The 22,512-nt window shown below is 37.1% G+C and overlaps 1 protein-coding gene across 15 annotated transcripts in view; it reads right to left on the bottom strand.

The window, feature by feature from the left end:
• Window positions 1-9,092: 9,092 nt before the first annotated feature.
• LOC140341364 (galactoside alpha-(1,2)-fucosyltransferase 2-like) overlaps window positions 9,093-22,512 on the bottom strand; it is a 149,249-nt gene continuing 135,829 nt past the window's right edge. For 14 of the 15 annotated variants that reach the window (XM_072427054.1, XM_072427050.1, XM_072427052.1 and 11 more), the window contains one exon: window positions 9,093-15,173. In XM_072427054.1, the coding sequence (XP_072283155.1) occupies window positions 14,035-15,173 (1,139 nt within the window). In that variant the 3' untranslated portion in view covers window positions 9,093-14,034. The remainder of the gene's footprint in view (window positions 15,174-22,512) is intronic. The other variant, XM_072427065.1, reaches the window with a different exon arrangement.

The following is a 22,512-nucleotide window of genomic DNA, read 5'->3' as shown; positions in this document are numbered from 1 at the left end:
CTGTAGTGCCCTGTGTTCTTGGATATGGAAAAACTCTATCCAAGAACACATAGTACAGTGCTGCAACAGCAATCGATGTTGCCACGCTGTGCTACTACTATGTGTTCTTGGATAGAGTTTCTGGTCACTACAGGTGATGAATGGGGACAAGTCCTATAGTTCTTGGATAGGAAAACTCACATAGTAGTAGCACAGCGCGGCAACAGCAATTGCTGTTGCAGCCCTGTACTATGGGTTCTTGGATAGAGAAACTCTATCCAAGATCACATACAACTAGTAAAGGGCTGCAAGAGCAATCTGATTGCTCTTGCAGCCCTTAAGAGACCCTAAAAAATACCTGAATTCCCGCACCTTTGACTTCAATAGTGTTCCAATTCGGCATTTAATTACCCGGACAATTTCTCACGTTTCGAACGAAAAGCTGTTGAATCGAATAGTGAGATATTTGACCATTACTATTTAGGACTTACTCCAGCATATGGCTTGATTGTACCTGGCCGATGCCGCCTGGCCCTATCCACCACCGGCCTTGACCATCTGTCTGGATACAGATGCTGTCTTGTCTGCAACTTACCCTGACCTTCCACCTGAGTAGTAATGACACCTTGCTTGTGGTGTGTTTTTTTTTTAGCTCAGACTCGAACTGTCTCTACACAGAAGCCCACCTTCGTCGGTCCTTCCTCTGGTGTTATGACCACAGGGGTCATGACTTAGCAGCACGTTGCAGCAAGGAGCTCAGTATTTTTTAGGGTTACCGCTCTTTCGTCCCTTGCCTGGTGCTTTGGTGAAGACCACGTGTTGTTTAGATTCTGCTTCTCGGGTGATTTAGCGTTACCTGCCAGTAGGGAAATTTCAACACTGTCTTTCAACAATGTGAATGGTCTACACCCCCAAATGGTGTGAGGTTTGTAGAGGGGGATTTAATAGAAGGTTGCTCCCAGCTAGCTGCCTCTCACTCATTCCTGGAAAAGGGTTAGAGTAAACCGAAATAAAGCCATCACCTAGGGAGGAAATATTAGTATTTTAAGTATTTTGCTGGAACAGAATTAACTTTGTAAATGATGTCCATGAATTTTAGATAAGTTAGCCATTAATGTTTTGGTTTGGAGTTTGATTTATGTTTGATGCTGGTGTACAATGCCAAAAAATACATTAGGAATTTATTGGCCTATAAAATTGTGTGTTTTGTTATTTTTTTTTTTTATTACGTCTGTGTAAATTGATGCATCTGATTCTCCCCAACTTCCTCCATCCTGGCCATTTTTATATTGTTGTGTATGCACTTGAAAGGCTCCAGTACTTATGACCTGTGGGAGGAGTCCAATCGCTGCATCAGGTCACACAATGGGCCATCTGTTACCATTCTAGAACTTTATGTATCAGTAAACATTGCTGTTTGGTGAACAGATCTGTTCTAATGATATTAATACACAACGGAACTAAAAGGGCAATAAAAGTGGATGTGTATTAACTAGGCATGCACAAACTTTCATATTATTACTATGTCTTTTGTTTAAAATGTATATACATTTTTAAGCATTTAAATATAACTTCAAAATAAGGGGTAAAAACGCTCTGTCAAAATCTGACAACACACATTACAATCTGATTGTGCTTTCACTGTATATTTTCCTTTAGTTTTACCAACATCTTTGTTTTTAAGCTCATCTGAACAATGTCCTAAGTTTATATTTAATAGGGCAGTCATTTGTAGTACAAAGCCAATGGTAATTCTTAAATATACAAATAAAAGGTTACATTAATTAACATTAAATACATTATCATTGTGTTCCACTAGTGTTAGTGGAAGGAATAGTGCCTCATTGTTAAAATTAATGTTGATATTATTCAAAGTATAATGCCTCATTATTGTGTTATAGTATAGTGTATAGTATATAGTGTTAGTATTATAGTGTTAGTATGCGTTATAAAGCTCCATCAGTGTTATCAATGGAGGGAATAGTACCATATCATTGGTGTCAGTGGGAGAAAAGGTGCCCCATCAATGTTGTTTGTGGGAGAAAGAATGTCTTATTGTTGGTGTATGTGGGAGAAATATTTTCTCATTATTGCTATCCTTGTAAACAATAGTTCTCCATTAATGGCATCATTATTAGAAATAGTGCCTGATCAGTGGTACCAATGAATGGAATAATGCCGCATCAGTACCAATGTTCCATTCTTCTACTGACACCCCCAAAATCTTTGTCAGTGGATGAATAGTGCCCAAGATTCAGGATCAGTAAGCTCTGAGTATTCAAAAGAGGGACTGGAGAAATGTTTTTTAACCCAGCGGTCAGTGGTCCACAAGAAAATTTTGGTGGTCCGCGGCTCTGTCCCCCAATATGGACACAACCTTTCCACTCTCCCATCGCAGGCTCAGACCTGCTTGCTAAAAATCCTTAGGGGACAGCAGCGCAGGGCTGTGGACACAACTTTTGTTGGGTCCACAGCCCTGCGCTACTGCCCCCCCCCCCCCCCTGGAATTTAGCATGCAGGTCTGAGCTTCCGATGGAGGAGTCGGTGGGTTCTGGCATCATGAGGTCACTCTGGGGAAAGTTTCTTCCCCTTTGAGTGACACGCAGCTCCTCGTGAATGCGCATTCTGGATTCCGTAGATTTTGTGGTCCATGAGCTCCGAAAGGTTAGGGACCACTGTTTTAACCACTTTGGCATTTTGGCTCACACTATTTTTTTTTTTAAACATTCTTTATTTAAAATTTTTAAAAACAGGGTACAATAAAAACCGGGGAGGGGATATAGGATATTGCAGGATCAGAATTTATTCAAATAAACAGGCACATATCGACATACCAACCATAATAGTAATCCAGTCATGTCAGTGCAAATTTGTAACAACAATAATACAATATAAATTAGAAATGGCAAGTAAAAATAAACAGAAGAATAAACTGTAATTAAAGAACAAAACCAAATAGTATACTGGGGGGAAGGGGGGTTGGGACACAAAGGAAAGGAGGCGGGGGAGGGAGTAAAAATTTGTCAAGCAACTTTACTGACTAACATTATTATAAGCAAATGTATAAGTGGGTGGATTCCACACACCTAGGGCAAAGGTGAGATATCTTTTAGTGGGTGCATTTTTCATCTTGTATGCCCTCTGTTGTTGGCATTTGGATTGGGATTTTTTTCTGCCTCTTCATCAAAAATGATCATATTCATACTCTGTCTTAACAATATTATTCAGGCTTTTTTATTACTCTTGGCATCAGTACATTTCTAGGAGAACAGAATTCCAGGGTAGAAGCTTCAAGTTTCAGGCACTTAATCGGGGCAAATGCAGAATGGAAGTGTGTGTGTGTGTGGGGGGGGGGGGGGGGGTCTTAAAGCAGCATGGTTAAATAAAATGTAGGTTTACACACTATATACATTTATTACATACTTTATATATTTTACCACTACTATATACTTTATTATTGTTCCATAATTTTTTGGGGTCAGTAGTATATAATGCAGGATACAGGGGCAGTAGTGTAATATGTAAATGTATGTAATCTGGACTAGAGTGGTCAGTATTGGGTAACACAGGGTGCAAAGTTCAGTAGTCAGTAAGGTAGTTCAGGGGTCAGTAGTATGCAGAAAAGGTCAGTATTCTGCAATTAATAGGACAGGGGTTATTAATTAGTAACTTTGTGTGTTTAGACGTATTGTACTCACACTTAAATTACAGCACCAGGAAAGGGCATTGGACTGCACAGGTTGCACACCCTAAAGGCCAGCCCTATCCTCAGGATACAGTAACCCCTACTATCCTTGTCTGTCATAGTCATTTCTGTCTAACTGATGAGTGTGACTTTAGTGACAGTTCTATTGGGGCTGCTGACATCATATCTAGAATGAGGAACACACAAAAAGCAGTCTCAGGGCTTTTGGATGTTTGCACAATTGAGACATAAAATATGTAAAATGTTCTTGTAAGCTCATGCAAATACAGTGGTACCTCTGTATAAGTCCTTAATCCATTCCAGATCCTTGGACTTATACCAAACAGGACTTATACCAATCAGGATTTATACCAAACAGGACTCTTACCAAACAAGTTTTTCTCATAAGAAATAAAAGAAAAATGATGAATCCGTTCCCAAAAATCCCATTGTTATTGGCATAATAAACATTGATTAGGCTGTAATAAATAATTTAAACACTGCTTAATACTCAAATACATAAATACAAAAGCAATTAGATGAAATAAATGAAAATTGAACCCCATTTTACCTTGCTGAGAAGAGTCGAGGAGGAGGAGATGTTATGTAATTCACAGAGAGTTATAGCACGGGTTATTCACTGAATGGCAGTTAAGGCTTTGCCTTGAGAGAGGTAAATAAGGGTAGCACGCGGTGTTATGACTCATTTTGACCCATACAAGTTCTAGCACAAAGGTTGTATACCAAGCAAAATTTTTCGTGTCCAAACAGGACTTATACCAAGTTGGATTTATTCCAAAGCGGACTTATACCGAGTTACCACTGTATTTGGTTAAAAAGACGGGTTCAATGACAAGGTCTTTTTAATCTAAGTGACAATTTTTTTTTCTTTCTACTTCAGGCTTAGAAAACACCCAGGTGAGCACATCTACAATGCTACCCAGGCACAAGCTGGGCATAGGTGGACCTGTTGCTAATTATCCTGCATGGCTGCTGTGGATTTGCTTTGCTATAGGACAAAGGTAATTGCTTATTGTGTTTTCAAACACGAAGACTTGTAGATTATAAGAAGGTAGTCAGTAGTGATTGAAGAAAGTTATCCTTCCTATTCAGTTACTTCTCCCCACAACAAGCTGGTGTCTACAGATATCATAACACCAATGCCATCTAATGTCTTTGGTTCCGCTTTAAATAACCTCGGCAAAATATTGTTGTTTTTCGCTGATAGGCCAGCAATGGAGGTGTCTTCAGCACATTTAGTTGCATAGCAGCCATTTATGTCTAAGGAATAGCAAAATATTTTGGATAATGGGGAACAGTAAAATTCTGCCTGTGTATTCAATCCCCGATATGATCTTGGCAGGGTGCAGAAGGGGCTTTCATCTAATGTAAAAAAAAAAATTCAGATTTCATGCATGCACAGTTAGATCAAAGCTTTTTTTTCCAAAGGTGCAACAACTGATCAGGTGCGAGATCGAGTGATGTGAAAAGAACAACTGGAAAGAAGAGGAAAAAGATGGTAGCACCCGCTGTCCAGCCGGCACTGGAAGAGAGGATGCTGCAGGACCGAGTAGACTAGGATCGCAGTGTGATTGATGGTTTTCCACATTTCCTGTAAAGCCAAGCGTTCTTTTTTGTTTTACTGATAGTTCCACTTTAAAAATTAGGGCATTGAGCCATGCATATTAGGATGAGTCAGACACATACTCCTCCCACAACTAAAAGTGCCAGGGAATTCACCATTCTAGTGAGAAATATTGCATATAAACTAGTTGCACTTCTGTTTTTTGTAAGTCATAAGTCAATACCTGAAATAGAATGTAAATTAAAAAGTTTAAAGCCCTCATCCCTAAAGTTGTTTTTGTTTAGTGAATAGTGACGAGTGTTAATGACAGTTAAATTTTATAAACTTTTAGGGACAATGTATTTAATGTACAGCGCTGCGTAATATGTTGGTGCTATATAAATCCTGTTTAATAATAATAATAATAAAATGTATGAGGACCAACGAGAAGGCTAAATAATTGCAAATTATACTTTTTTTGAGTGCTTCAAAAGGATTAAAAATTCCAAAAGGACTGTTAAGGATAAAAGTTTTTTTTTTATCATCAACTGTTCATTTTTTGAATTATAGGGGGGGACTTTACTATGATTATTGTAAAGGCTTTAAATAGACATCTGTCAATAAAATAAATAAATATATATATATATATAGCAAACTTGTGACAGATGTTCAAATTTGTTTTGAGTGTGGGAATAGAGAATCTCAGTATCATGACTGCTGAAACTGTGGTGTAAATTGATATAAATATTTCACTGCAATGTTTGAAAATTGCATATGAATATCAAGATTACTCTGTGGTTTATACCTCTGTATAGTATTTTTGGTTTAAACCGTGGAAAAGTTCTGGAGAACTGTGAAAAAGTAATGGTTTATTTCAAGTCATAATGGTTTCTTTCTCGCTGTGCTGTGAGACAGCAGCACTGAGAAGCTTCTAGCTGCAGATAAAAGCCTCAAGCCTCAACCACAGTGCTGTCTTTTCTCATATACTTTCCCTCCCTACCCCTATCAAAAGCTAGAATCCGAATAAGAAAGAAAATCTCAGTCTGTGGCTACCATCAGTAAACCATTAATGTCAATTTTAAAGCAAAAAGATCAGAAGCGGCAGTCTTTTCCCAGTTCTTTCATATTAGGTGTAAGGCAAAGTACTGTGTAAGAGAAAACTATAATATAGCTTACAGCTTTGAGGCTCACTTTTATTATGCTGAAAACTATTTAGATAAATAACTATTCTCTGGCATTCCCTTTTATAGCTACGGTGTGTATTTGTCTATGGGTAAAGATAAATGTTTTTTCCCGGATATATAAGTAGTAATGTAACTTACATCTCTAATGAGCTATGTTTAAAAAAAATGGCCATAATGTCATATTTGTCTTCATTTTCTAAGCCACAAGATACACACTTGATGCAATGGGAATATTGTTTTGGGACTGGGTGGGTGAAAGAGTAAATCTGTAAGTGAATAATAAGCTTGGAAATCACTGCAGGCAGGCTCATTCTGGACTGTTAATCTCTACTGGTCAGGTCACTTTTGCAATATTCAGGTGATGAGAATTATACTGCAAACTCTTCTACTGTTCTGTACGTTAGAATGTGTGTTGGGACTAGCAGTGGTCTGCTAATTATTGCAGGGCTTCATGCAATGTGACCACTGCCAGAACTCATTCATGCACATAAGGGAAGCCAACATGTATCCCTATAAGGAAGGTGTTTGAGCTGCTTATGAATATCCTATTATGCTGGCGTCTGCTAAGGGTCCCAGCTCCACTTCATATGGCGGAGAGGTAGGAAGAAGCAGCGGTACCACTAATTTTTTAGTAGCACCCAAAGGCAGTATTTGGCTCTGATGATTGATGTCAGCTCCAGTTGGGATTACTCAGAACTGAAAACCCTACTGGGTGTTCAAAATGAAGATGTGGCTGGAGTTTGCCAAACTTGCACTAGGAGGTATGGATCCTCCCTGCTGTCAGTGTCTTATCAGACAGTGTTCAGAACAGACAACCGAAGTAAATAACTCCAGTTTTATCAAAGCAAACCAGGTCTGATGACTTTAATACCACCCTGGCAGTTTACACGGTTTATTGAAGCGCGCTGTTGAGTCGTTATCTATGAGGAACATAAATTTAATAAATAAGGAGTACATGCTCTGTGCTTTATCTGGTGGTGCTGTTCCCTCTGCATTATTCTTACTACAGCATATTGGCATTCTGCAGAAATTCTGAATAATAAATTACTAGCATTAGTCTATCCACCAATCCCAGTGCTCCTGTCATAATTTCTCCATCAAATCAACCACTCTCTCCTTTTCCTACTCTACCACTAACCAACCCCTTCCTGATTATTCATAAACTAAAGCTCTTTTTTCTTAGGAAGACTCATTATACGGCCTACTGCCTCTGCTATGACCTAACTTTTACAAAGACCCCTACATGGCTTTCTGTCTCTACTATTTTAGGAAGACCCCTCCAAGAACCTAGTACCTCTGCTCTGAGATCCTACTATTTTTAGGGGGACCTCTCCAGGATTTTTGCCTCTGTTATAAGACCTAACTCATGTTTTAGGCAGCTGTCTCAAAGGGATTTCTTCCTCTGATATAAAACCTTTTTTTAGGATACCGTTACTGTGTACTCAAGGACTGGCACACTATTTTTTGTTATCAACAAAACTTAAGCCTTGTGGGAATGTAATGGATCTGAGTGGATTGGGTAAAACAACTGACCTGCATCCAATAGATGACTGGCTCCAAGGTTGCACTATTTGAGAAATAGGGATGGTGGAGCACATTTCAGAACTTGTGATAAGCTTCTGTGTCTGTCCAATATTAGGGGCTTTATTATAAAACAGAATCAGACATTCACTAAAACCAAGGTCCGCAAACTTTTTCAGCCACTATGCCATTTATGGGGTGGGCAGGAGCACACTAGGCCAGACTCTCTCGGAGTCCCGCCTAATGGCTCTGCCCCCCACTAGGAACTCCCCTTGAAGGGAAATCGCTCTCCTCCGTATGTATTGCGGAGGAGAGGGAATGCTCCCTATATACCGCGGTGGTGGAAGTGTTAATGCTGGCCGCGGTAAATAGGGAAGGGAGCCACAACATTAGGCCGGATTAGCCAGGGGGCGTTAGGCCGGAACAAACTACCGGCTAGGCCGTATCTGGCCTAAAGGCCTGACTTTGCTGACCCCTGCCCTAAAACATTCCCTCTTGGGAATCTTTGAGGTCCATGTGTTTCAATGACAATAAATGATTGGAATGTATGGGAGAATGTCAGATTCACTATTTTAGAAAAAGAGCCTTAGGAGCCATTTGAATTTCTTTATTGTCTAGGAACACATAAACTAAATGTAGACAGAACAGAGACATTCAGCCAATGCTCAAAGGGATTACGTACTTCTCAGAGTAGGTTTGTCAAATCTCAAATGAGTTTGTCATTTTCTAAATATTACTGTTGTGTTTCTGACTTGTTCCTAACCACTTTAGCTCACACACCTGTATACGCCCAATGGAGCAAAGCACTTTTTACATTTTTAGCTATCAGTCTGTTTGCTTGGCAATAACGTAGTCATTACTTTAGATAAAAATTTCATATGTATGAGCAGTTTCAGCTCTGTTTGCCTGTGCAATATCTGACCATTAGTCTGCATACTTTTCTACTGTGTCCTGTTTGCTTTGGCCAGCTTGTGGGTGAACTTGCACAACTCTTATAATTTCTCCTGCCTGTTAGTCAATAGTCACTCATGGTAAAACAGAGGCTCCAGCTAATTCTGTATCTGTCCTGACCAAATCAATCCATGTGCATTAATGTGTGAGATCCTAACATTCACTACTCTATCCAAAGAAACTGAGAATTAATAAAACTTGTGAGCAGTTTGTTGCTTTGCACTGAATCATGTGCACTTACTAATGAGTGCTTCGGTATTTTAATTTATTGTCAGGAATACATTGAAGACAGTAGAAGCATAACAACAATATATGTAATTTACATACAATTAAACTTCTTTTCTTCACATAGAACAGTAAAATAAAGATGGTAACAGTGTAGTAGATTATACCATACATTTGGGATCCAATATTTAACTTGTGTAGATGACATCAATGAATGCTGTCAATTTAAATTGATTCCTTGTTTATTCTTGCTATAGAATACATAATAACAGTAAATGTGTGCATACATTTCTTCTTTTGTCATCCAATATATTTATTTGTAGGTATAAATCAGCACAGGACATCCTGTATCACATATATTTTAAACCTCAAAGATCTGACATTTAATGTAGTTGTAAAGGCTCAGTGAGATGCCGACAATCTAAGCATTACTCATAGCGGACAATTAGCACTGTCTAGACATTTGATGTACCCCATTCAAACAAAATACATTCTTAAAAAAAAATCTTCATATATCATCTTTAATATTTAGTATAAAAAATAAACTCAGCTGTACATGTGCAAATCTTCTGTTGCAGGTCAGATAAGGTTCAGCTGAGCAAAACAAGTCACACACACTCATTGTCATTTACCTAATTATTTCTTTGTATAAAATACCCCCCCCCCCCACACCCAGGAAAATGTATTATATATATTCATATATATTATTAGTGAAGCATTTTAAAGACACGCAGACCTCCCTGATTGTACATTTGTAAAATACCTCCTAAAGAGGCGTTTGTTTCAAGTAAACATATATGACATTTATATATAAACAACTGACCCCATATTACATATTGACACCTTGGCCAATTAAAGCAAGTTCAACAAGAATCAACGTACTCCAGCAATGCATCATGGTATATGTTGTCTCTTAACATGTTTCCTAAATAAACATTGAAGCTGTCATTGCTCACCTTCCTTTGAAAATTCTTTTTTTCTGGCTATTTTACCGACCATTGGGTTTCAAGGACTTTCCAAGTCTCTTGCTCAGATCAAACAAGCATATCAGGAAAGTCAAAGATAAGTCAGTAATAAGTATTTTGATATAGTACCCGAAAGCATTGAAGAAAGAAGGTTAGCGTGACAACCAGGGAACTAGAATTTTCAGAATAAAAAGTTAGCAATGGCAGCGTTCTTGTCTTTATTCAGAAATGTTTCCTTTAAACGTGTTTTGAGCAGATCCATCTTTTAGACTGCCTATGCATTTGACTATCGATGTGATCATGTATTATTTATCTAAGGATCAATGTGGTTTTTCTTCTTGTATGCATTGGGCTGTGAGCACGTGACAAATGGATCTTGCAAAAACAATGCTTCACTGCAGTGACCAAAGTGCAAACAGTGCTTGACTTTCATCTTTTTTCATTATTCATAATAGGACAGGCCATATGAATAGGTGAAAAGCATTACCTATAGAAAACAGATGCTATCGGGTTAATCTAAAAGGTTGTTGAGAAAAATAGACAGTTGAACTCATAAATCAAACCCACATAGAGAAGCCACTTAGCTTTCAAACACAATTTTAGAAAAACAAGTTTGAAAAAAACCAATGAATGATTAATTTACTTTGGGAGACAAACTATTTCATTCATGTGTCTTAAATGGCCAAGGCACTTCATAGAAATAAATATAAAAGTTCTCTCTGCACAAAAATACACAAGTTTAGATGGTAAATAGATGGTTACTATTTGCCAATGACTTTTTACAGCTCCTTTTGATAAGAATACATTATAGGCATTTAATATATGCATAATTAGGTAACTGTTAAAGCACTGATTTAAACACTGGAATAAATGAAGAGATTTAAAGCGTCTGGAAGTATGAACCCTTTGTTTTAAGTATGAGTTGTTAAATATTCAGTATAAATTCATTAAAGCTGTGTACTTCATAATCCAAGGATAATGGGGTTGATTTTCTAAGGAAGTTTATACTATTCACTTTGCCTAAATTGGAAGGGATGATTTATTAAGTTTGGCAAATCAGGTAAAACTTTGCTGACTTTATCCATCCAACCATGTGCAATCAAAATATATATATTTTTTTGCACTTGATTGAGTTTTCTTTGCAAAGACAATTTTTATCACATTCATTAATCTAAGCGAATTAACCTAATGAACAACCTAAACTCTCTTAGTAAAACTTCATGTTTGTTTTTTTTAGGGATAGGGATCACTAAGACGGTTAAAAGAATTATTGGGAGTGGATCTTTGATTTCCAGCAGTCATGTAAACAATGGTTATGAATAGCACAGTGACTACACCTTTGGCATGTTGCAAGAAAGGTTTCTGTTTTCCTTTTTTTTCAACTTACCAAAAATTTCCAGTAATTCAAGTACAGTAATCCAAGAATTTTGCCTAAGGCTTTTCTTTGTGGTAATCCTTTCTAAAGGCCGTAACATTGTCCATTTATTTATAAAAGGCAGGTATTTTGATATACCATATTATGGTACAATGGCTTAGCTTCTTAAATGCATTTTCAAACACTGCACCTTGTATTGTTTTGTAAAATAAGTCTGCTCATGTCAGGAAGCAGTTGTCTGGTAGCCTTTTTATATGTATTGAATACACTTCTTGTGGTCTAATGCAAAAGAATTTTTATGTTGCTTGTAAAAATACATGCTAATCCTCATGACCATATTTACAAACCAAATCTTTGCCAGGCACCCAAAGACTGCCACATATTATTCCCCTACATAGAAGTAACATAAGTGCATTAGAAATATTAAGGCATGTGATGCAACTTCTACCACAGCCTAAGCAGCCATTTTCCATCTTTTCTATTAGTTCCTCAGTAACTGCACTGGGGCACTCATTTCGAAAGTTTATGGAAAAATATTGCTAATAATAGATCAGCTTCACATAAATATCTAAAAGGGGTTCTCTAGTAAAACTGGAGCCAAGAATATAAGGTCAACTTCCCATGCCAACCAACGAGGTTTCATTCTTAGACATGCACTTGTAAAATGAAACATAGCAGATGACTGGTTTAAACAAATATACTTTCCCTATCACAAATTTTCTATAGTTTTGGTATATACTCTCAACCTAATGTCCCTTAGCTGAACCATAATACTTTAAATAAGGCACACTTTTTGTTAAAGAAGATATATAAAAACAGACTGCAATCTATTAGTTTTTCTTAGGTGGAGCAGTGGTCAGTTACCGTTGACCCCTACAATCCCTGAAACCTTTTAGTACTTTTCTCAATGCCAGGAGAACAAATGTCTCACTATCCCATACCCTAAAGCACAGTGTGTATTTTTTATATGCTACATATTGTAAAAATGTGCATAAATTAGCAGAAAGGCAAAGTGGTTTCTTTAATAAGTGTAAAGCAACAACAAAAAGGTTGTCTTTGGTGGCACAGCTGTAAAGGTAACAATGTAAAGTTCCTCCCATGACAGTAGTCAGCAAGTCCACATACCCTAAACTCAATGGTTGCAGTGATTTGTGAGGTATAGCACAGTGAGGAAACTTGATTCTCTTTTATTCCCTTATTCTCATGTCTGTTATTGAACTATACCACACATAAGTAAGACTGGTTGGTCCATTGGTGAATTTTGTTTACTAGTAGATGAATGTAGTTAACATTGCATTGAGGCTTAAACAGTTAATAACCAATGTGCAAAATATAGCAACCCACAGAAACAAATCATAACAAGTTTGAATAAACTGGAAAAGGATTTGTTTCAATGGGTTATTCCTTCCAGCACCTTATATGTTAAGCCTCCAGCTCAAAAGAAACTTAACCAGTTACAGTACAAACGTATGTAACACTGATAGGAGTAGTTGGGAACATGTACTACAGTCTTCCATTCAGTGTTCAAATTATAGGCCATACGCTGGCTGATGGGAGCACAACCTGGTAAACCATTGATATGTCCTGATATTGATCATTTACCTGGCATCATTTGTATGTGCCCAATGACCAGTCTAATTGAAAGCTGATCCACTCTGCCCCCTCCAACAGGTTAATGTAAATCAGTAGGAAGTGCTCCTAACAACTAAAAGCCAATTAGACCTGTGTCACTGTAAATCATGGGGAGTGCTTCCATTTGCTGCTGGCTATTGGGGAGCACTACCTCGTGAAATACATTATCTTGTCAAAGTGGGGTAAGTGGGGGTGGAGTGAAGTAGTGCTGGACAAAAAACAGGCATTCCTGATCAATGCTCTATAAATATATTGATCAAACATTAATCAGTAATACTTTAGTATTTATTATATGTATATTATTTTTTGTGTTATATACAATCTATTTCTCATCTATTGTATACATCAGCCAGTGTATGGTCCTCTTAAATATTCATCCACATTTTTAACTGCATTCACCATAGGTTTCAAAGTTCCAACTAGTGCCCCATTTGCATTACTTGTGGTCCAATAAACTGATGGATGTGTACTATAATCAGAAGTTTAAACTTCTAGTGTAGCTGTAGGAGGAAGCTTGCATGTGTCTCGGTGTTTGCTTCATCCTACGGCCATTACCTATGGAAAGCCTGAACTGACAGCTTTAAATTTTGAAAATGCTTTCAGATACCCGAAAAAATAAGCTAGAACACATTCAGAAAAAGATCAAAAAAATAAATAGTAAAGTTCAAAATATACATCTTAAAACATTCAGCAAAATGTAAAGGTCCACCTAAAGTCATCTTCATGTACTGACAGAAAAAAAAAACAGGAGCCCAAATTGAATGTACATAGCTACTAATCATGTTGAATTTCCAAAGAACACATGATATCCTCAATTTGTCTTCAGTTTTAGCTTCAATTTCTTTAAATTTGTCTCAATGTCTTTTCACTTGGAGAGATTTGGTAATATGGCAGTCTGTGTTTGTTTCAATGAGTGTGAGACACAGGCAGCTTTGGCTATTTCAGCATGGATATCAATGTTTAAGAGGTGATAGATCTGCAGGTATACCTATCCATTCAGGAAGGAATGCTGCATCATAATGGAAAAGTTTTAGAAATTCTGACTCTGGTAATGTAAAGTTTGTGAGGTATATTGTTTCTCCACCCACTAGATAACTTGCCCAGAAACCAAAAGTCCCAATTGTCATAATTGTATGGTTACAACTAACCAAAAGTGCAAAATCCTTGCCAGGAGTTGATTCGTTACCATCACCTGAGAAGTAGACATCTCCTTTAGAATTGTCAATATTTTCTTTACACCAATCCATACCATTGCTGGTCACCACAAAAACTGGTTCTTCATATTTGTTACGGAAATAATTCATGGCTTTCTCCAAATATCCTCTGTCTGCAATCACACCCTTCCACACATTTGGCATGACATTCACATAGTCACCTCTTCGGACATGGACTCCGATATAGGTTGCATTTTTTCTAGAGCCTTTTATTGTCTCCAAGACATGGTTGGCTTCATTTTTAAGGTAATCATGGATTGTAAATTCCCTTCTGATTTCATCCTGAAGGTGGTGAAAAAACGTCCACGAGCATGGATACCCTGTAAGTTTAATAAAACTACCCTCAATGTGATTATATTCTTCAGACATCCAATCATGTATCCAGTATTCTTGAAATGGAACACGAACAGCAACGTTATTATGCAAAACAGGCAGAGTAATCTTAAATATAGGAGCTAAATAATTATGCATATCCCCAAGGATGAAGGCTTGACGTCCGTTTGCTTTGGCCAAGGCATACAAGGTAGCATACTCCCCCATATGGTTACCTAACCTACCATCAGGTTTAATTGTCCATATTCCAGTATTTTTACATTTAGACATAATTTCCTCAGTGCCTGAATCATGCAGATTCCGGTTTGATTTAGCAGGTTTATTGTCCTTATCAGGACAGATTATAGATATAGGTAGATTAGCAGAAAAGTTTAAAAACTCTATGTGAAGTTGTAATCGGTACAATACAGAAAACACTACAATTGACACAAAGATACATCCCAGAAGGAGAATTTTCTTTTTTTTGTTGGGTAACTCCATCTTTATTTGGTATCGGTCATGTACCTTGGACGGTAAGAGAGGCTCATCCATAAAAAATCTAATGCCTGTCAAGAAACAGAAACAAGGAGTGAATACATTATGTTGTGTGCACAATATACAAACTAGATCATGTGAAATAAAATACACAACAATATCTAATTTATGAAATCTCCCTAAATTTACATTACTGTTTCATATTAGTCTCACGATTTAAAATCCCCGTCTAGTTAACAGGTTTTAACTTACTAAGGAGAACTAAAATAAGTAAACTATGCTTACATTATGTCTAACTCATATATATCATTGGTTTGGGGATGACTTTAAAAGAATATCTGTCACAAAACGAAAAACTTGTCTCAAAAGCCTCTCAGGAAACTTGTTACCCTCAAACTCATGGACTACATACAGGTATATTAGATCAGCCTACTGAAATATCAGCCCATGCCTGATTAATGACTACTTTCAGCCTTCCCATTAGTATTGGAATGTCAATCTAATACAACTAGTTCTCAAACAGAACTTTAGTTTCAAGGGCGGGGTTAGAACCAGCCAACTTTGCAAACAAAGGGAAAGATTCACATCTGAAAAAGTCATTGGTTGGCTAGAGGTAGAACTGACACGTCTCTTGGGCATGGGCAGGGGGATATCTGTCCATCGATTTCACACCGGAACCTGCTCAGTTATTTATACAAATTGTCTCTACAATTGAAGAAAAGCTCAAGCACAAAACAAGAAAAACATGTATTTGTAAAAGCAATTACTCCTAATTTCAAAAAAATGATCACCTACTCTCTAAAGGTGTACTTATAATAGGCTTAATCCAATACCAAGCACTACATAAGGTCAAATCAATGGCAGTTGGCAGAATCTGATGGAGCAACATAATCTTAAGTTTTTACTTTTTTATATAACTTTTTGGGGATCCGGTGACCCTTTTCTATTTATGCTATTAAAAAGCAAAAGTTAAGTTTGTTATGATCCTCTGCTGCTATGCCAATAGATGCCATAAAAACAATAGTATTGCTATCCTTGGATGGTTACTTTTGCAGTTATAGACTGAGCATGTCACTAATACCATATTTAATATAGCCTTAGGTATATTATATAGGTATTGTTCAATGTATTCACTTCAGTTAATGTAAACAACTATTTAAACACTGGGTACATTGGTGTGTGCTCTTGTGCAACTTACTAAAACCTATACCAAGTATGAGTTGGAAAATAATCAAGGAACTGGTACATAATAGAACAGCCACAATGATCTTAATCAAATTAAACATTCTGCAATATCTTGGACTGCTTTCTATGTTCTGCTGACAGTGGGAAACTTTTATCCATTTGCTTTTGATTGCTGCAATGTTTTGACTTTTTGCTTTTTTAAATCTACAACTGTTTTTAACTAACTGACATATCCGGTCAGGTTTATAATTATAAGTGCCTGCATTAACCTTAGACCAGATCCAGGATTATCTAAATCTTAATAAATATGAAGGCAAACATTTTTTTTGTAGTTTTGGATTAAGTATCGAAGGGTTTAAACCCTATGTCATGTTTTTATTGAGGGGTAATACAACATTTAAGTTTCCATCAGAGCCATCAACAGGTGCTGGAAAATCTTCCAGTGGGGACACCTGTTCTGGTATTAGCATTCTGAAGTTAACGATCAGTTTACTTTGGAGACATTTCTTCCTGTTGTGTCTTTAGACTAGGGAAATCTCTCTACTGGGCTACAGCCAGAAAAAAAGTAGCTTGTATGATGTGTTAACCCTTCCCTCTTCTAGACGAAAAATACACATAAAATAAAAAGATAAAATAAGTAATAATAAATATTTAGGTTTACATCATTTTTGTTTTTAACTGCTTTCTTTACTTATGCCTAACATATTGTTTTCCCTTTCCTTACATTCTAAAGGATGCAAGCACAATACTGCCTACAGGACCTCAGTTAAAGCGGACCTATATTCAAATTTTTAACAATATGTGAAAGGTTGGTTTTCCTTTTTACATAATGGAAAAAAAGTTGATATTTTTATTTAATAATTTTTGTTTTTAAAAAACATCTTTACTGTCAAGAGGAAACATGCTGCAAAATGTGACATAAGTATCCAAGGAGGCTGCAGGCTACTCCTTCTGCACATGTGGGTGATCAGGCATTGGGCCTGGTTTATTTGCTGGCCAGATTCACCTGTGATAGTCTATCTTCCCTCGTGTTGGAAAGCTTTAATAAATCAGATGCAATGTGTTATCAGGAGAGTACCTCAAATGTAAAAAAACAAAACAAAAAAACAAGCGCTTTATCTCACGCATGCACAGATTGGGATTGGTGCTGGTTTATTTACATTTGGAGAAAGACAGGACACCGATCTCACTCTTGTGAGGTGTACTCACCCCTAACAATTGTACATCTATCAACTGCACATCTTATAAATGTATGTAAATTACACCACGCAGTTAAATACAAAAAATACAGTAAAGAAAAAACATTTGCATTATGCGATTTATAACAAGTAAAAAGTAAAATGATCTATAATACAGAACAAATAAAACCCTAGAACAGAGGGGAGGCTTATTGTGCAGCAAGTAAAATATTTATTAAAAGTAGAAAATGACGGAAGTATTCGTTTCATTGTATTGTATTGCAGAAGCTCAGATTAGAAATTGCCCTGCACAAATAAATCCCAAAATGTTTAACTAAATTATTTAAAAATGGGCAGATATTACATCAATAGAAGCATGGTCCGTGATTCTAGGGGATTTTTCACAAGTTCAGCCCCATTGCTAATCATTAGCAAATGATCACCATACTTGTAGAAAAATGGTTTCCAATTGCCAAAGAAATGTAGTAACAATAAATCCAAGATGATTACACTCCATTTTATGAAATACTTTCTCCATAGGAAGGTGTTAATTCCATCTGATTAGGAATAGGTTGGTACTCCTATTAATCACTAGTGATTGTAGAAGTATGACGCAGGAACCAGAAATCTCCTTTGTAGCTCTATCTCAATGATTGGACTGCCAGCATGTGGTTGAACTTTCTGTAGCAGAGGATTGAGTTATACGCAGGAATTGGTTATAAAATACAAGTCAGAATGTGAGATATCATCACTTCAGAATGATCCTGTGATATTAATCTGCATCTATGCTTCACTGACTCGTGGGCCATTTATGCAATCAGTAAAACCTGAAAAGTCTGAACTCACTTCTTGTTCTAGATCAGTGACTTAATAGAAACAAAACCAGAATTAGGATGACAGCTCTGAAGGAATAAGTAGACCAAAGAACAAAAATTGTAAATTTGCAGCTTACTAGTCCTTAGATGTGATGGCTGCATTTGTTTTCTTTTTTCAGGTTAAAACACTTTCAGCAAGTACTGAAAACACCCCTTGACCTTGCAAGAAATGTGTTCTTGTCACTTCCCGGTGACCTGGAAGCCAAAATGATGTGATTTTTCATGGAAAAATGACTCCTCCCCCCAATGTAATGAAGATGCACAATAGCAGACATGTTGAAACTCCAATCTGGCTGACAGCCATAGTGATCCCTATACAGATACAATGGAAAAGAACCCATGGACAGAGATTAGGTGTCTTATCTGCAGATTACCCGGGAAAAAACACCTAAACAACGTTCAGCCACCTCAACTTAGAACTGGTAAGTTAAATATTACAGTTTAGTTTTTGGGTCCAGATACTCCTGAAGTGTGCACCAAACAAGTCCACAATTGCAGCTTCCATATTTATAATTTATAGTCTTCCAGATTATCTTCAATGAAATTAAAATAAACCATTTCAATTCTCAAACACACGAGAGCACATTCATGCCCTCCTATGCCCCTTCATATTCTGAGTTTGTTATTTATGACAATTTCACCTGTTAGGTAGGTGCAGCAGTCAGATCATCCATAAGTTGTATTGTGTGGATCTGGTTTAAAAGATGCTTTTTATCTCAGATAACACAAAGTCAAGTTTTTTGGTATTACTGTATCAGGTGATTATATTAATACCTTAAGCTGAGATAGATGGGGGTAAGCCTTGCTTTATTATAGAGATATGTCTGCTGTTAGAGTTTATACATGGCTTTTACCTGGGATTCCTGATTTCAGGTGAGATTATTTACCCCATTGATGAAAAGCCAGAACAAAGGTCAGGTGTGCTTTTTTAAATACATATTCTAGGTTAGTGATTCAGGTAAAGAATATTTACCCATCCCCACCTTTACTATGTTTACTTTGAATCTATTCACAGGAATAGGGTGGAATGATCCAAAATAAATTGGGACAGGTGTTTGTATTAAAGCAAAAGGTTAAACATGCATTTGCAGAATCAGATACCTAAAACAGCAACTTTTATATTTATCTTAGGAGAGGGTTCTTTAGATTCACATTTTCAATGCTCTGTAATATATATATAGCTTAGAGCAGGCTGAATCGGTGAAACATTTAACTGCAGTACTAATAGAAGGTGTGTTGTATACAGGATTATATCTTCCTAATATAAATGTCACAGATGGATAGTGCAGTCTTATTAAAAGATAAATCTTCCCTGACCATGGTACTATTATTCTTCAAAATGTAATGCAAGGGCCAGTGTGTTGTGCAGTAGTTTAGGATTGGTTTGTACAACATGGAAAGTCTTATTTCTTTATCTTTTTTTTTTAACCATTCCCCCTTCCCCCAGCCTGTGGTGGCTGTTGTGCTTGTTCCCACCATGGCTGTGTATTGTATTTTCTGCAATGCATGCACATTACCATGCATTGCATCCTTTACTTTTGCTTTGTTGATGGTATTTTGAACTTTGATTAGGAACAACTTCCATCCCAGCCACAATTAGGTCTGGTTTTAGACAAAAAAAGGCCCTGGGCAAACAAAAATGTGATAAATGGCAGGGATCTTTGAACAAAAATGAAGTGTTTTAGGGTAGGACGGCTTCTAGCTACTACATGCCAGAAGCATAAAAACTCTCCCAAAACAGATGTAACAAAAACCTCCTTTAATTACGGGTACTACACAGATAATAACCTGAAACTGTACTCTTTTGAATAAAAAAAAAGGAAGTGGGTTCTGTCCAGAGCTAATCAATATGCAACATATGTCCTCCCATACTCAGAAGTAGAACACCTACTTAGTGTAGGTACATGTTTTAGCAGGTGGTTTGTTCTTGGCTGTTGGAAAGCCACATGCTTGTAACCTGACGTATAAAATGAATACCTTGACTGTTCATGTATAGTAAAAAAAAAAACCTAACCAATTAATTTGGATTAGAAAGACGAAGCTACAGCTTTATTGATTATACAGAAGGCTCTGGAGCAATTAATTCTAGTGCTTGTTAAATAAAGCCAAATGGACAGGTAAACTAAAGAGTTGGACACTGTAGCCTACTGAACAGCAGGTTTGGCTTTGAAGAGGCACTGAATTCTGAAAGCTATGCCCCATTAAAAAAATCAGCAAATAATAAAGGTCAAGTCACTAGTAACGCATGTGCTTTTCCAGCAGCTGATCTGTAACTGACTGGCCATGCCTTACCAGAGCTTAAATGAGAGAGGTAACCTCACATTCTCTGGGATCCCCTCACTGCATTATGGTGGGATACCTAAAATCACCATGTGGTAAATGCCAACTTCATTTTTGGTAAAGTTGCCCTTTAATTCCTCTAGCCCTTGCAAGCAACCCACCTTTGAAATCCACTAATGCCTTTGCAAAGAAAATGTTTGGTTAGCTTCTATACACTGTGCATAACTAGATTGGGCTAAGGTTCAATATGTTACTGAATAGACTGCAATTAGGAGAATCTGGGAAATGTATTACAAGATGATACCATCCTTGGTAAAGTTACCCTTCAACCCATGGAAAAAGGAGCAGCGGGGAAGTGATGTGAAGTTGTGTATAAGGTGGTCAGGTGGGCCTCGATGGGGAACTTTAGTTTTAGGGCCATTTAGGAGTAGTGTTGCTGCTTCATATGGACAACTATTGATCGTGCAACATCCAATATTTAGTTCAGTTGTATTAGAACCAAATAGTAACTTACAGTAAGCTTGTTCCTTACTACACTCTGTGTAGCCCATTATTAAAGTATATGGAGGGTAGAATTTCCATAGGCTGGATACTGTCAGGGTCTGAACATCAGCCAATCGGAAATTCAACCCAAATCTATACAAAATTGAAAAATGAATGGTTTTGTACGGAGCTTTAGGCTGTTGTTTAAAATTTGACTACCTATTCATTGTATCTCAGGTAGACACTGGCAATTAAGGGCCCATTTACACTTTAGAAGTCCATTGCAGTGCATAAACACACACTCATCAATGAGTTATAATACTTAACATTGGTTTCATGGATTGAAAGGGCTTTCCAACAGACCAAAAACTGTCATTTTTATTATCACAACCTACAAACACACAAGGTAGTGCCTTTCGTGTGTTGTGGTCAGCTGAAACACATATACGTCAGAGGTGTGTTGCTTGCATTTCTAGGAAGCAAGTATGCATCTGACTCACAGGATTATAAAAAAGAAACACACACGGCCTTATGTACATAGAGAAGAAGGCGGGAAGGTGTGTAGATTATCTGTTATCAGAAACAGATTTCAAATGAATGCTTGATTTTTTTCTTTGCAAAGAAGGTCATGTTCTATACAGAGAGGAAACATCTACCCAAAGCCTCCCAGCATTTGAAGAAATGTATGCCTTACAAAAGCTTCACAAACATAACCTCTACTATGTTAAACTAGCTTTAGCAATACTCCTTTGAAGGATGAGGAGAATCCAACAGATGCAGAGGATTGATAAGATTTGAGTAATTGGTATTCTGTGTGTTTAGCCCTTTAACTGTCTACTCTTACCTGTTCTGCTATTAAAAATGAATTGACTTAAGTTTAAATTTAGATACATACAATTCCCACCCCTGCAAGGAAGGATCATACAGACTTTCAATGACAGAAAGCGTCTGAAAGCAAACAGCATTTGCTTCTTTTAGAAACATGATGATGTTCAAGTTCTTTAAAGAGAGGAGTCAGTAACTGGCTATTTTAGAAGGACCAAGAATGTGAAAGATCTATTTCCCAGGGTACATATGATGGGAATAAACAGAAAGCACTAGATCAAACTGTCATTGCTCCACCCAAACATAATCTTCAGTAAAGGTTGGCAGACTTCTATTTTAATTAGTGAGACTTCTAAACTGGCAGGTATTGTAGCTCAAATTTCCATAGAGATCCACCTGAAGGACAGACCTTCCAACAGGTATATACTTGTTCAGCCCAATCACATATGCCAGTCCTTCTTGACATTTTTATGAACTTTAAGGTCTTCTGTGACCCCTTCTATAATTAATACAGGTGAAGCCTAGTAATGGTTTACACTTACACAAGAATGTTACTCTTACAGATACCCTCTGGGGGAGCCCCT

Source organism: Pyxicephalus adspersus, chromosome 11 (genome assembly GCF_032062135.1).
Source record: "Pyxicephalus adspersus chromosome 11, UCB_Pads_2.0, whole genome shotgun sequence".
NCBI lineage: Eukaryota > Metazoa > Chordata > Amphibia > Anura > Pyxicephalidae > Pyxicephalus > Pyxicephalus adspersus.
The sequence above is the reverse complement of the archived record's forward strand: the minus strand, read 5'-3'. Positions and strand labels throughout refer to the sequence as shown.